This window comes from Trichoplusia ni, chromosome 18 (genome assembly GCF_003590095.1).
Source record: "Trichoplusia ni isolate ovarian cell line Hi5 chromosome 18, tn1, whole genome shotgun sequence".
NCBI classification, from domain to species: Eukaryota; Metazoa; Arthropoda; class Insecta; order Lepidoptera; family Noctuidae; genus Trichoplusia; species Trichoplusia ni.
Window position 1 is genome coordinate 2289635 of NC_039495.1, and position 16910 is coordinate 2306544.

Consider the following 16910-nt stretch of genomic DNA (forward strand, 5'->3'; position numbering starts at 1 on the left):
TGATTACGATATTTAATTAAGGTAGAATGTTAAAATAAAACACTAAAAAACAGTAACTTGAATAATATTTTATTATGTACTACACACATGTATGAGGAATGTTCTTATTTACATAGCTTTGCATGTTGTTATTTACGTTAAATATACATTGTATGCGTTAACCTACGCAACTGACGTAATACTGAACTTAAATTAACAACGCATAACGTCCAACGATGTCAAGCCAAGCTTTATACTGATTATTGCAACAATTTATAGTTTTTTTTTTATCTCAATTTAAAATGGCATCTTACTCATAAATAACATATTATATAAATTACACACATCTATACCAACAACCTGCATTGTATAAAGAAAAATTATGATTTCATTCACAAAAAAAAAATGATTTCAAAAAACTGTACATATAGAAAAATATGCATTTTTTTTCAAGGGCCGATATAACTGGGGTTAGATATGTTCTATAAAGTAAAATAAATTGTACGATGAAACTTCATGCTATTGTGACCAATATGGATGGTCGAACACGCAGGATAAACAACCTGGTAACATTACCTGGAACAGGGACAAAATAATTCATTTACCAAACCGTGAGATCATTAACAACTTTTATAGAGTGTAATATTTGTACAGTGCCCATTTGCCGTCTACTAACTAGAAAACAGCTAAGCGCAAAGTTTTTTTGGAGAAAACGCAAAAATAAGGGGGAATTGATGTCTCTTGAAAACTATGCAATCTAGGAACGTAGTTGCAAGGTATATATGTAGACAAAGTGTTTGTGCAATATGTGGCCTTATAGTTAGTAGACGGCAGCCATGCTGTAGCGAGAAACCAATCCAAAATGAAAATAAACACTATAATTGCGATCTCTTGAATGATTGAATTGACTACAAAAACCATCAACTTATAAACTGAATCATTTCTTCATTTGTTTAGGTACTTTAACAGGTAAACAATCGTGGTGTATCACTTAGACTGTTTCATCGTACTTAACATTCAGGTCAAACCATTGTAACATACGATACGATAAATAAACCAATCCAGACCGGATCTAACTTTTCTGATGGTTTTGCCTTTATATATTCCTTATAGTCAGAAAACTAGCAACAATAGGGTGTTGCCAGTCAGTTTCATCCGAATTAACATATAAGTGCAGTATACCTCACCTAATATAACGTGCTGCGTCGGCGCCGCGCGGACTAAGCCTTCTCGATCATGTCGATGTTCACTTTGTAGAACACGTACGGGTAGTAGTCGGACGAACCGAACCCGAGGCCGGCCAGCTCAGCGTTCTGTATGGATACGGAATGAGTATGTTAAAAACTATAGTAGAGTGGAAAGATGGAGGTTGTAATGGAAATTGATAGAGTTAAAAGTAATGTTGACTTCTTTAGTTATAATTGGAGTTTAAATCATTTTAGTCGACAATTATGTTCTATTTTTGTGTCACAGCATACATAGTTGGCATAATATATATCACTTGAATGTTCAAGAAGATTAAAAAAATAACAACTTTCTTTTTTCTTTCTTTTTTAATATACGATCCCGCATCAAGCAATTAAGTCGTAGTGTCGCTAGGGGTATCAGCATCGCATTGCTCGTTACTATTCAGCAGTTCAGTTGGCTGCCCCACCAATAATCCCTACTAATATTATAAATGCGAAAGTAACTCTGTCTGTTACGCTTTCACGTCTAAACCACTGAACTGATTTTAATGAAATTTGGTGTAGGGATAGAGTTGACCTTGAGAAAGAACATAGGATAGTTTTTATCCCGGAGTTTTGAAGAGTTCTCTTGGAAACGCGATATAATCGAGCTCGAGCCGAGCTCGACGCGACCGGGAAGCTAGTGAACAAGGCCGCAGTACTCACGTCGGCGGCGCTGGTGGCGTGCGCGTTGTGGGCGGAGTGGTCGAGGTGCGCGTACAGCGCCTGCAGCACGTCGCGCAGCTTCTTCATGCTCTTGCGCGACGGCACCAGCACCACCGCCTGGAAGTTCACCGGCAGCCCGTATCTGCGGGGGGGGGAGCAACTATTAGGGTTCTACTAACATTGGATGTCAAATCTTTAATATTATTATTATAAAAGGAAACAACTCCCGCGGCAAGGAATTTCATCCTTGAATCGCGCGGGTTTTACAGATACCCAGACTCAAGGCAAGCAAGCATTCGTGATCACACAAATACTTGTCCTACGCTGGGATCGAAACCGCAATTCGTCACGCTCAGCAGGTTTAGCGTGATGACCTCAACCACTCAGCCATCGGTTCAATCAAATAGATTCCGAATTATTCTTTTAATAAAATATAACCTATCAGTATTCATTTATGATTCAATGCATCAATCGCTTTACCAACTAATCTATAAAAGTCAGTGACCAAAAGTCTCATATTTCGGCATCCCGGTTTAATTCTGGCTATAATTAACGCCTTTGCTGTCATTTGTAAATCTTTGACACTTTGTAACTGAAAATCTTCTATTATATTAGTTTGTTATGTACTAACCTCAGAACAGATTCGACGAAGACACGCAGAGCCTTGACGTGAATCCAGGCGCAGAAGCACTCGGAGAAGTTCACTTTCAACCATCTCACCAATGGACCCTGAGGAATTATTATTATGTTAGTAAAGGAACATATGTATGGTTGCTCATCAGAAAGCTATATCATGAAGCTTCATTTTGAGATTATACGATATTGTTGGGTATGAATGTTATTTTAGAAAGCGACTGCAAAGTGTTAAAGGTAAAGAATTTTAGCACATTTTACAATAAATATAATGAAAATTCAAAAACCTCAAACAAAATTCGAAAATAGAAGTTCAATTTAGGGTTTTTTGGGGGAGAGATGTCTAGTGTTCGTAAAACTCGGACATTCCGGCGAAAGCCGGAAGAAGAAGAACGAAAGGAAGAAAGGGGAAGCCGAAGATGAAAACGTTAAATATCACTCTTCTGACTGAAACTATCCACAATTTTTTTCCGAAGCCCTCTCCCCCACCATTATAGTACATTTCTAAGTCCATTATTTTATAACAATTATATTCTAATATGCTGTAAAGAAAAATTAAAAGATCCCGTCTATAGTAGTATAGTATCTAGCTAGTCCCCCCCCCCATGTCTCCAAGTTACTCACGAACTGCTTCTTCTTGTCGGTGACGAGCTTGGTGATCTCGTTCTTGCCGGCGGCGAGGTCCTGCTCGTTGTAGTGGAAGTCGCGGACCACGAACTTGCGCTCGCGGGCGTGCAGCTTGAACTCTTCCACAACCTGCGGATAGGGCAATGTTGTATGTAACTAGGTGACACGGCAAACGTCCATAGAAAAAAAACATGTGGGAAGTGGATAATCCTCATTACTGACATATCATTTTTTCACTTTCTAATAATCAGGTCGTCTATACAAAATTATTGTCATTCATTAGCATTCAAGAACAAGTCATAATACACATCGAACGCAGACATAGATAGGCATTTATGGATCAAACAGTTGTTTATCTCCTGCATTTGAACCTGCAGCACGTCACACAAGAGTCCAAGTCATACTGCTTCTACAATTAGGACGTAAAATAGGAATTTTATAAATGTTGTTTAGGAAAATCAACCTAATGCTACTGATGATAGAAACTCCACCTTTTTAGCCTCTTTTAAAGCAATATTGGAAGAAAGAACCAACTTTATATGTAAAGCATCTCGCTACTACTTTAAAGGATTTTAGACCTTAAAATAAAGCCAAGAAGGTTTACAAGCTGGTATATAAACGTACCTTCTTGAAGAGCGTGACAGTGAAGAGTCCGAAGTCGTTGTCCTGGGAGATGAGCTGCGATGAGCGCGGCACTATCATGTCGGTGATCTTCTCGTAGTGCACGTTCCAGTCGATGAACAGAGACCTTCATGTAAATAACCATTATTAAATGATGCTACGGTTTACTCATGCGTATGCAGCGGGATCGCCCGACTAGTTTCGGACCCAACTGGAGTGTTTAATAATGAGTGGACGCGGCAGGGTCGCGAGTCGGACTCTTCAGCTCGATAATAAAATATTATAATGACTATCATACTATAAATTAACCATTTGCTTTACCGAACGTAACTTTCTTGGTGGTGAGGTACAAGAACGAAACCCACGATGCGTTCTAAAGCTGGGATTATGGATGTTGGCAAAAAGTATTCTAGGTTAAAATGGGTTAGGGTTAGTTACGTCAACCGCATGTATAGTGACCACTGGGCAAAGGTCACCACATAATGGGAGCTTGTAAATTCAGAGCGGTCGGCCTTGGCGACGTTGCCAACATGAATAAATGCATACATTGTTAAGTACACCATGCCAAGCCTGCCGTAAGGTCATGGTGAGTTGAACACTACTTTCTATCCCACTTCGTGTACCAGTCAACATTTCAGTATTTTTTTAACTCTTTTACCCTCGAACTAAGAAATTGAAGCCTTGTGCCGCGGGGAGTCTTACAAACATTCAAATCAAATACACAAATACATCAAAACTCAGAACACACAATTCTTGTTCTACGTGGGGATCGAGCCCGCGTCACTTCGCGCTCAGTGGGTTTGGCGTGGCGACCTCAACCACTCGGCTATACGTGCAGTCTTTAGTTTCTACTCATTAAATAAATAGTACTGACTTGGGCACGATGACCAGTAGTGTGGTGAGGTACTCGCTGTCGAGGATGAAGTGCTCCTTCTTCACGAGGTCCGCCAGGTTGCGGGTCAACAAACTGCCGCTGTACACACGGATATACACAAAGTTAGGAACGGGGTATAGTTACTTCTATGTGGGTTAAGTATAGTGAACAATATTTCTCTTTTATTGAATAGTTATAAAATGAAATTAAATAATTTTACAAAAAATATTTTAGCATTCTTTTTATTTTTCATTTACTCTTGTTCATAGAGATATGTTGTACTTGTATGATGTCATAAAGAATATCGCAGTACTTATAAAATTTTAACATAACCACATGATCTATATTTTATTCAAAGAAAACAAGACACTTCGTTTTACGTGCTCTCATAAGCATTCCAATTTGAATGCGTCATTAATCGGGATTTGTGATTTGGAGCAACAAAGTATTATTCTAACCCGAAGGCAATTTGTTTAATATTCTATCATCAAATTTTGTACTCGGCAAAGATCTGTGAAATATCCTTATTTTGAAAGCACACTGAATTTTATTTAAAACTAGCTGACCCAGCAAACGTTGTTTTGCCGATTTTTTTTTTCTAGTTGTATGTATTTTTAATGCCACATTATCAAGAAAAATTAAAACAAAAAAAAATCGTCCAAAAAAATAATATTTTTTTTAGTGTGAGCAACCCTTAACACTTAGGGGTATGAAAAATAGATGTTGGTCGATTCTCAGACGTACTGAATACGCATATAAAATCTGGTATAAATCGGTTAAGCCGTTTCGGAGGAGTACGGTAACTAACATCGTGACACGGGAATTTTATATATTAGAAGAAACTGCAGTTTATAACTATTTGTACTAACTGAAGCGCAATATACGATTTTTGTATTTGTATGTAAAACTCACGTTTGTTTCTTCTCCAAGTTCTGTAGGTTGCCCTTGAGTGCGTTGTAAGCGGCGGATTTCACTTTCAGGTCCGCGTCGATCTGACCAACCTGAGGAAATAAGAAGCAATGGGAGATTAAATCTCTGAATTTTGATGTCTTATTATATTTAACAGAAAACCTCTTAAACCCTTTGTACCATGAGAGCAAGCCTCTAGAAAGTAAAAGACAGACATTGCCCAGAAATGGAATTACACTGTGAATGTGAATTGTACGTTTGTGAAACCCCACGAGACAAGGATTAAATCCCTTGATGCAGGAGAAAAAAAAGTTTATTAAACCCATATATATCCTACAGTTGTTCAATTATCTCAAAGTAATAATGTTTGAAATAGTACCTGTTTGCTGATGATATCGGCGATGTTACGAAGGCTCTGCTTGATGGGGTATTTGGCCATGTCCCATTGGAAACGGGTAATGTAAGATGGTAGGTCACCTGTAAAATAACCATAAATATATGTTACCACATGTTTATATCATTCAACACAATATTAAGTCATCTGTGATGGGAATTATCTGTATACTTCGGTAAGGTTTTTTGTTTAAATCGAGTACGGTACTAAAAGGGGTTACATATCATTTTATATATTTAATTAAACGTATATATTTACAACTAAAATAATTTTAATTTAAACATCGATAATTAAAAATACATTTTACACTAAGAAAAGGTCATATTATTTTTTATTTTAAATAGGTAGGTGCTTAACAAAAAATGAACAAAACATAGGATAAGCGTAGGTATAAAACAGAATAAGATAAAAATTCTAGCATTTTCGTGCACTTAGACAAATACTACTGAGATTAACAAGCATTACTTAGCAACTATTTTGTATAAATATGTGTTTATATCCCTTTCCACCTTTCATAGAGTGACGAAGACAAAGGTTCGCGCTAACACTTCGTTTTTGTGTTTTTCTCTAATGTCATATCTTTGTTTTGATCAATTTTTGATAGGGAAAGATTAGTTTCAGGCGGTTATAATTATTTAATTTTTATATGCACTATTTGTAAATGGTTGGTAGGAATTTCCCAAAAATCTATAGTTTTTATCTCAACTAGACCGTTTTTCAGGCACTTTTAGTGACTTTAAGTGCCCTTTTTGCAGTTTGTATTTTATAAACAAGCTAAGTAATATTTATTTTCCTCAGTCTAAGATACGCCGGGACACATTTGTCTGACAATCCAACCATTACAGGCTATTAAAAATCATTTTAAAAATATTGAAACGTAAAACTTACTGTTTTTTTTTAATTAGGATAATAAATAACTGTTATCTAACTAGCAAAACAATCTTGACAGCCATATCGCGACAGTTTTACATGTTAGATAATAAATATGTAGCTAAAAAACAAAAATACAGGGAAGTTTCAAGAATACAGGCAAATGTGTACAGGCAAATACATTTATAGCATGGGTCCATTACAGAAATGCACTAATACATCATGCATGCATGCTTAATCGTAAACCGTAATTAACATTTAAACATTAACAGGCTAAACTACTTCTAAGTATATTATTATCATTATTCAATTTTAAGAATCACGTTTAAATACGGCAGGTTTAACTAACGCCTTTCTTACAATACACAGTCTCCAATACCTGATGGCAATTCTGCAACGCGGGAATTTGTAAGATTATTTAAAGTTATAGATATAGCAAGAATAATTAATTAATTTAATAGTTGCAATAATCTGAAACTTGCATTGAGTATGATGGTCCTAAGAACTACATTACAAAAAACTTTATTTTATTACTAGCTGACCCAGCAAACGTCGTTTTGCCTAATGAATTATTTCTAGTTGTATGTATTTTAATGCCACATTATAAAAACAAACAATTTCCTCCAAAAAATATTTTTTTTTTTAGTGTTTGCATCCCTTATCATTTAGGGGTATGAAAAATAGATGTTGTTCTACTCTCAGACCTACCCAATATGTATACAAAATTTCATAAAAATCGCTCGAACCGTTTCGGAGGAGTACGGTAACTAACATCGTGACACGGGAATTTTATATATTAGATAAGCTTTCAACAAGTGAAATGATTTGAATCACTCGTTCTGTTGAATTAAAAAGATACACTTGTAAACTACAAATGTACACAACACACAACAAGTCACGAGCAAATCTATTAAATATATTACAGTTTAGTTTGCTCTTGGCAACACTCGAATAATGTGTGAAAAAAAACTAATATTTTGCTCGTGGTAACACTATATTAATATTCAAAGTAAATAAGATAAACAGGTAACACTTTCAAAAGTTATTTAAAGAGAAAATTTGTGTAGATTAGTTACGCCATATATTTATTTAGCGTATTGTTATAATTTTATGCATCATTATAATTATTATTTGTCCTTGACTCATTTCAAGTTGGACGATAAGAAGATACTGTATAGATAAAAGTACATTATACATAGAGTAACAAACATAAATATAAAATCGTTTGAAATAATTTAACAACTTTAAAAAATGGTCTTTATTTTTTTTTAATTCAGGCCCAGTTTTGTGTGGCAAATAGATAATTTGCATTTCTGTATTCTGACGTCATTACATTGTGAAACATATTTTTATATTGTTACCAACTCGCGTAGCTCATCGCATCCAATTCATCAATCAGTTAATTCCCGAATTAGCTGTAAACATGCCCAAATGTATCGCATGCTTAAAACCAATTACCAAAACACCCGAAACTCTATAATTATGAGTTATAAGCTCCGCGCAAAACACGACGAAATCAAGGTTACTGAGCTTTTGTGCTAAATTCTATTCATAGTTTATAACTGTGAGTTATGAATGTTGCGTTCTAATTCAATTAAGTGACTGAAACTTGCTGTGGACTGAAATCGGGGTCGGCTGTCACGTTTTATCGTTGAGGAGAGTCGGGTCAGTATGTAGGGGTGTGATTCACCGGAAAAAACACAAGTCAACATTATCCTCACAAACTGGTTCACTTAAGGCTTGTATTCTCGCTAGTGACCTTGTGCATTTGGACGAGTGCGGGGGTGATATAGATGCAGTATTTATACGGGACGCATTTTTAAATAGTTATTATAGAAATCAGAAATATTATGGCTAAACCAAATTTGGTATCATATCATGTAGATTACTAACTATTTTTTGCAGATGTAAATTCTCTAAGTGCCGACGAAAAGCTGTTTCATCTGCACGCTTTTTTCAAGCTTTTTACGAAAAAGCAGCCTTAACTGTAGTGCTTAAATGTTTTGAATTTGAAGTCATCTATTAATAGCTAACTGGTACGGAACGAGCTTGGATAAAAATGATATTGAATAATGCAATCTGCAGTATCAAAAGTGTGGTGAGGATCATGATGTCCTTAGCTTGCGTCACCCTTTTCCGGAAAATCAACCAGGTATTTAAAAGCCGTAAACGCGAATTGATTGGATTTTTATTTAACGGATCTTTCTTTTTTTACCCTTTCTCCCCGTAATCGAATTAGGTAGCGGTCTTAGTAAAAGTAAAAAGACGGTAAAATGTGCAAACGTGCACATCAAATGATATATGGTTTCAGAATACATATGCGTTAATTACTCCTGTTAAATATATCGTAGTATGCTGATTTTTGGAGAGGAACGAGTCAAAATTTACACTTTCGGTGGACGGACCATTTGGCGGACCTAGCAAACTTAGGTGGATGTACATGATTTGAAATTTTGTATCAGTTTTAATTATCTTAATTTTTCTAAGCAACTATTACATACACATTGCAATAATACAATATAGCATAAATCAAAATGTTTGGTTACAAGTCAAAATACAACATCGACATTAATAAATTAAACATCTAAGCAAACTAAAAAAAAACTTAAAATAAAAAAGCTACATAAACGATTAACTGTGTAAAAAGCATCTACAGGGCAGTCCATGAAAAGCATTGCCAAAAATAAAAAAGTTATATGACATTTCATGAACCACCATAGACAATACTTGTAAACGTCAAAGTGACATTTGACATGTGTGAGACGAACTTTGTGGTGTTGTTTCCTAGCCACATCTTCGTAGCGTCACCTTAAACTTTTTATCAAAACATTAATAAGGTATAGACAAAATTCAGGATGGCGCTCGCGAATTTACGGCCAGCGCCATCTGCTGTTCAATTAAAGGTACAAAAAAGGTTGAATATGAAAATATTTCCTTCCTTTTAAGATATAACAATCACTGCCATCACAACTCGCGTCTGCAGTTAGCGCTGTACGTAACTACCGGAACTTTATACTTCGTTACCTAACTAGGGTTCAGGACCTACCGGGATGTTTGAATAGAACTTGATATTATCCAAAATTACCCTCCTTTTGGCATGGGTAAAAACGTTTTGTTTAACGGTCTAATTTTCAAGTTCTGTCCAAATAAGGGAGTTAGGTTAGGCGAGGGCATTGAACTATATCTCACACGAATGAACTTAGGCCCTACTTTGTAGTACCAGCACCAGTACTGAGGTCTACCATCAACCCTTTAAGTAGATTTACCAGTTATAGAAGCAAAACGCCGCTCTACGGATAGCGCTTCCGTCCTGCATCCAAAACTTAAATAGGTGATGGTTACTGGCATATATTGCCATTTGGAGGATTTGTCATGTTTCATGTGGTATCGTGTTCCCTGTAAGATATAGTTCAAACAGGGCGAGGGTTAGGTGTCCTAAACCTTGCGTGAGGACGTGATGGTGTCGTTCCTCGTCGTCGTCATCGTCCCAGCGCGGCGAGCTGCGGCCGCTGGAGTGCTGCGAGTGGTCGCACTCGGAGTGGTCGCGGTGCTCACAGGGCCAGCAGCCGTGGTGCTCAGAGAACGCCGAGTCGCACACGGGCGAGGTCGGCGTCGGCGGCGGCTCGCCCCCGCCCGGGTCCGCGTACGACTCGGTGCCTACAGCCCACACTCGTCAAAATACTCAACCTTACTCTAAACTCAAACCTCGCCCATTCACTGTATATTTCCAATATAATTCAATGTACGAGCATCGAGTATCGCCGCTTGTGAATTTCATTGCGGCGATAAAAGTTATTTCGATGTTTCATGCCCATGTTTCTGTTTTATGAATGAATCGTATCGAAATGGATTCATCAGATATCGCATTTGTTGACGCCTCGACGAAATAAGGATAAAAATAAAAAGGGATTCAGTATAGGACAGGAGCAAAATAAAGAATATACTTTTTTTATAAAAAATAATAATAATAAATAAACTAAATAATAATAAAGAATTAAGAAGCGCAAAGCATAGACAATTTTAAAGCTTGACAGCTAAGCTATGAATGTCTTGTGAGGCAGTGATTGCTATTATCTATGGTATGAAGACATTATTCATTATTATTACGTATTAGAACATAATTGTGCGAACTTACATAATAATATAACATATAATTATGTTATATAACATTTTATTTATATTATGAAGCATTATGTGGTCCAGTGATCCATAAAACCTGTAAAGATATGTAATGGATAACCCAGTGGCTACATTAAAAACATATTGATTCAATGTACCCATCTTACTTTTAGTTATTTGTATTTATAATAATCATTTTATCGCCTTTGCCGGCTTCGGAGGCATTTGAAAAAACATAATCTGTGTCACCTCTAATTATAACGATATACTCGTTTCGACTAAATTAAAAACAACCAAGTTAATGTTTGGCGATAAAATGAGTTCCAAACATCCATATAATTACTATCCAAGTCACGAATACAGCAATCTAAACAAATATATCAAATATCCCCTTTTTTCCCGGACTCCTTCCAATATCTTGATTATCCATCACATTTACAGTTCTCTTAACAATACTTCTAGTATATCTTACATTTATCTCATCACTTTCACTATCGCTACGATAACAATATTTTATCTCAGTTATAGATTACATCATGTTACTATAGTGCCCTGTCTACACTGTTTTCGGTTAAATATTAAACTTATATAGGACTTTTATATAGTAACTATCGTGAGAATTATTAAGGACTCCGGTTGGGTCCGAAACTAGTCGGGCTACCCCGATAAATGCGCGTGAGTAAACCGTTACATCATTTAATTATATAGGACAGTTCATCATCCTTCATCTCGGCCTATAGCTGTCCACTGCTGGACATAGGCCTCTCCATATGCTGTCCAGGGCGACCGGACAATAGGACAGTTATTCAGTATTTTTTACCTAGAGATATTATTTATACAGCATTAATTAGTGATAGAGAGAATACGTGTTACAAATTATGTTACATTTCTATTTTTTTTTTAGGCCTAAAGTATTGGCAATTATGAGTTTTTATTTATAATTATGATTAAATAGATTATGTAAATACTAATAAATATGTATGTTTTAAAAATATAGTCCATTTTTTATTTTATTTCCTACTTAATCATTTATATTTATAGCAAATATTGTCTACTTAACTGTTTATTTTTGCAACAATTGGGTTTTATTTTAGTAACTCATTGATGGCTATTACATGTTACGAGGGGTATAGCTTTTGTTTTGTCAGTTGATTACAAACATATAATTAGTAAAATGATTCAAAATACAGTCGTTAAATATTTAAAGAATGCAAAGGTTTTTGATAAGCCACTAAGGTTTTCGATTGATAATGAATTGTAAAATTATTATCCACTGTCATGTTCTCAACTTTCTTTGGAAGTAGTTTTGATGAATATTTGAATTGCATATTCCAATATTTTAAATACCTAGTTTATTGATCAATAATATTTGTGGTAAATCGTACTTTTGATATTAAGAAGTTAACTCGTTAGCCGATACTAATAAATAAAATATAATACAAATAAGTTAATGAAAAAAAAAAACTTTTTTAAATATATTCAATATAATCTTTCTCTAGGCATTGATAGCATCTAGCATAGTTATGAAATCAATTTCAATACAAAATTATTACTATTTACAACATTAAAGCTATACAAAATCATTAAAAAAAATATTATTATAATAAATACAAATCTTTCACTCATTATTACAAAAAAATATACTTATTATATTTCAAATGGCATAATATAAGCTGAGTATTAACAAAATGTTACATATATTAAATATTATATATGTATAGAAAATCCGTTTATAATAGCGTGAAAATTGCTTTGTTTTAAATATAATTGAGGTATTGAGTATTGAAGCGTATATTTTAAAGCCTGCACATAATACGGTACTAAAAAGCTCAATTTACATAAACTACTAAAACAAAATATTACTCACTGCCGCAAACTTTTTTCCATTTCTCAGACACTGAAATGCAATCCCAAAAACTAACATTCTCAATCTAAAATATATAATTAATAAAATTTAAAAAACACAAAACGTGTCGAAATATAAAATTATTAGAAAAAAATAAAATAAAAAGCAATACTATTTTCATAAAATAAATATAATGTGATATTATCATAAGCTTTATGTACATAAATAATAATATATTAAATCTACGTATCGCGTCCAATATGAAAAGAATTTTGAATTTTAATTATCAGCCAATCAGAAAGCCAATTGCCTAACTAATATAAAAAAAAATCGAGAAATTTTAATAAAAAGATAAAAAAAATATCATTACTACCTCTCTTTAGTAATTTCATCCTATTTAATTAAATTAAATCTTCAATTTCCGCCCGATCTTGCCGCATCGCGAAATATATTGGAACGAATTTGATACGCCATTAAATAAATGCAAAAATAAATAAATTGTTTCTCTATACATTCCATAAAAACTATTTACATCACACAAGGTGCAGTGGTGCAAAGAGGTTCGATTCTGTCGTAGGTAAACGAACCTCCTTATATAAATATACAAACACTGTCCACTCAACATCCTTAGCCTTCGATTTAAAAAGTATAATGTTGAGGATTTATCAACGAAGCTTGTCTAAGGCCAGCCATTGAATAAAGTTTTTCTTTGCGTTGCCCTCTTTGACAAGTTTCGTAGATATACATTATAAACGTATTTACACATTAGTGCTCAAATATAAGTAGTGTGTTGGGTTGAGATGAGATGTGTTATGTGTGAAGAAATGTATAAAAAATAATATAAACATTCTTGGGTTTTATGCAACTCGTATAATTGCAAATTAATAATAAAAATATAATAAAATTAATCCCCACACTGACATAGTTCTGCAACACAGGCAGTGTGGTATAGAATAATATAACATGCAAAATATAAAAAGGTAAATATAAATAAATAAATTAAAAAAGAAATATAATAAAAACATAAAAAAAAGATAATTTTAACCATTGAAATTCAGCGACACATGCTTATAATTTTTCGCACTACTCTGTGCTTTTAATTTATTTATTTGTCTACACCATTTCATTCTTTTTCTATTTTAAAAATTAGTTTTTCATGCTGGTAACATCATAGACCCAATTCCTTAGCTTAACTCCTCTATGTTTCCCAATCATGCCAGAAATAACTTTATTCTCTATTTTTAAATCATGCAAGATAATCCTATTTTGTTATTAAATTTCTATTTTTAAATTCTCAATGTCAAACCTTTTTTCAACTTCCAAAAAATCTATGAACAAATGGCACCAAACAGTCAAATGCGGTATTAAATAATTCATGAATGGAATATCAGAAATTAAAATATAGATGTTTAGTGCCATAGGAGTAATTTAAAAGTCACTTACTGTTATTCGCCATAAGATTCTCATGGAGCTTATCGCGTTGGTCTTCAAGTACCTTTGGAAGATAAAAAAATATATTAGGATCCCGTGTACCTATAGGCTTGTTTCGACAAAGCGTGAAACGTCCTACCAGTCGCAATACATTGCCGACTCCCGCAGCAATAGTGTCAAAACTGATATATCATCTCATGCAATGAACCCCAACTTGCATTATATCACGATATTTTTCGCACGTTTAAATATTTTTATTGTTTCTAATATAACATGGGCTTAACGCTTCATCTTCTATTCATAAGCTTACTATAATATTATGACTAACCTTGACCTGATTTAATATACATAGTATTATCTCTTCACTTCAATACCTACTATTAAACTAGAAGTCAGTGTTATAAAATATAAATAGCATAATGCAGATTCATCAAAATATCATGCTCTGGTTTTTAGCACCATGGGTTAAGGTAATACTTTTTTTTTTAATGACTCCTGCACAAAGGAATTTTATCCTTGTGCCGCTTGTGGTTGCTCTATGTAATATTGTAATATAGTATGTAATTAGATTTAAGCAGGCATAAATTGGACCCGCTTGGTAAAGAGCCAGCCTCCAGTTTTGTACACATTTTTTTTGTAGTTCAATTTTAGACCCATACTTCTCAAGTTAGGGTCTAAAATAGAACTGATCTCAAAAAGAAATATGATATGTGACTATTTACTATAAATATTCTTTTATTTATGTGTCTTAGATTCAATATAATTTCAAAATTCTAACAAATTAAATGCATGAGTCACAAACAAGAACTAAGTTGCACCACAACACCCTTCCAACCATATTCAATCTGACCTACTGACCTCACCTACATTTTGAAAAACAAAATAAACTTGATATACCAACTCACCTCACCGAGGTACTGAGCGACCTTTCTGGTAACACTCTCGACAAAGGTGTCAAGCTTACCCAAGTCATCGGACAGCCCGACCAACTGATCCAATGTCCCCACCTGAAAACAATTTAATTGTACTTATTAATCACCAATTTTCCAATTGGAATCTCTTTTAACTGTTTAATAGACCAAGTAAAATATTAATGGGTTGACAATGAATAGTCAAATAATTTGTGAGTTAATAAAAAAATTGTTTTATTTCAATAGTTAAGTACACTTTTCAATTGAATGAATGGTATCATTCTATCGGTCATACTATTTATAACAAGATGACAAATAACAAAAATCAATACATTGTTATGTAACTTTTTAAATGTTCCCTTTATGGTCAGTTTGACATCAAAAACATTTTAAATAAGTATTGAGGTACTAAAACGATAAAGAGATCTACTACCAGGTTCTTTTTGTATTTTCTATTCCTTTCAAAGTTTTTTTTTTCATGTTGATAGCCGGTTCTTTTTAGAGTAAACAAAATGTATTTAAAAGATCTATTAAAAAAAGTATAATATTGGTGGGTAATTTCATCAGAAAATATGAACAAAAAGTATTATATTGATTCATTCATTATTGATTTTGACCAGATTCTTAATCATAAATTATTCAAATTATACATTCATTGAACAAAAAAGATTAATCAATAGATAAAATAATCATTGTTATTACTGGCCTCAGTGGTGTGATTAGTGAATTTTTAATATTCTTTTTAATTAATAGTATTTTAAAAGTGTTCCATAGAGTTCCGGTGATTGTAAACTACAGTTTTGATCTTCTAATAAGACATTGGGTGTCTTTAAGTTTATAAAACATGTAATAGTAACACAAGAAGTTGACATAGGTTTTAATTGTCTCATTATTCAATTTGAAAACAATTATAACATCAATCAAGGTCATTTAGATTATGACTAATATGTTCTATTGTTTTTAAATGAGGATGTTTAGGATGTTGAAGATAGTATAATAAGTAATAATGTTTCAGTTGGTTACCTTCAAATCAGGGATTGGAAATTTGTAGTTGACACTGAGGCTGCCCGACTTTGTGGCATTGTTCAGGGTGTCCCAGGTCTGCTGGCAGGTCTTGTCCCCAGGGGCACTAATTACCCAGTATTCAGACATTTTCACCACTGGAATAATACAAATTATATTAAAGAACTTAATTAATCAACTCACATGACTAAGTTACAAACGAATCACAATAATAACCCGCGTAAAATCCGCAGTTACATCGTTAATGCAGTTAAAAACAAATCCATTGTAGGAAAAATCGATTTTGTGGTGCAAATGCGAAGTGTAGATCCCGCGGAAGCGAACGGCGATCTGGTGTTTGCAGCCAACACTGACGCAACGGGTTCGTGCACCCAATCAATATTGAGCACGGTCCGACGGCGCCCGCCCGGCGGTCAGACATCCTGGCGCCGGACGCGACAAACCCAAGAAAATCACCCCAAACCACCCCTTACACTCCGTCACTACCGACTTTGACATCTTCCAGTCCCGCGCAAAAACGTTTTACAGCATCTTCCACTACGATACACAATCTCTTTATAATACAACACTCACCTGGAACTTATAAATTAATGCTGTTTAACACTAAATATTCGAAACAGCAAATAATTTGGTGAAATCACAAGACAATTCGGGACTAGCCCTTCAACGCCATGAAAATTCACGTGACGCTGTGCTGCCACCTACAACGACTGATATTGGACAGCTGATTTACGTCAATTGTCTATGCGTTATTATGTTTGTGGTTTTAAACTAGTAAATA

At 34.3% G+C, this 16910-nt stretch overlaps 1 protein-coding gene across 2 annotated transcripts; it reads right to left on the reverse strand.

Moving 5' to 3' along the window:
• Positions 1-48: 48 nt before the first annotated feature.
• LOC113503154 (V-type proton ATPase subunit C) lies at positions 49-16849 on the reverse strand. 2 transcript variants are annotated; one of them, XM_026884974.1, is made up of 13 exons: positions 16703-16849; positions 16130-16266; positions 15101-15202; positions 14208-14259; positions 5915-6012; positions 5539-5627; positions 4627-4725; positions 3756-3879; positions 3129-3260; positions 2503-2600; positions 1872-2013; positions 1167-1292; positions 49-555 (listed from the first exon to the last, which is right to left on the reverse strand). In XM_026884974.1, the coding sequence occupies exons 2-12, from the start codon at positions 16256-16258 to the stop codon at positions 1200-1202; spliced, it is 1158 nt and encodes a 385-aa protein (XP_026740775.1). In that variant the 5' UTR covers positions 16259-16266; positions 16703-16849; the 3' UTR covers positions 49-555; positions 1167-1199. The 2 variants fall into 2 exon arrangements, with proteins under 2 accessions (XP_026740775.1, XP_026740776.1); XM_026884975.1 differs by lacking the exon at positions 16703-16849 and adding an exon at positions 16346-16427.
• Between the last annotated feature and the right edge of the window lie 61 nt (positions 16850-16910).

Coding starts and splice junctions, on each gene's coding strand:
- LOC113503154 (XM_026884974.1), bottom strand. CDS start 16,258: ATGTCTGAATACTGGGTAATTAGTGCCCCTGGGGACAAGACCTGCCAG. Junction 2,014..2,502: donor TTCGTCGAATCTGTTCTGAG/GTTAGTACATAA, acceptor CCCCCCCCGCAG/ATACGGGCTGCCGGTGAACT. Junction 1,293..1,871: donor ACGCCACCAGCGCCGCCGAC/GTGAGTACTGCG, acceptor GTATCCATACAG/AACGCTGAGCTGGCCGGCCT.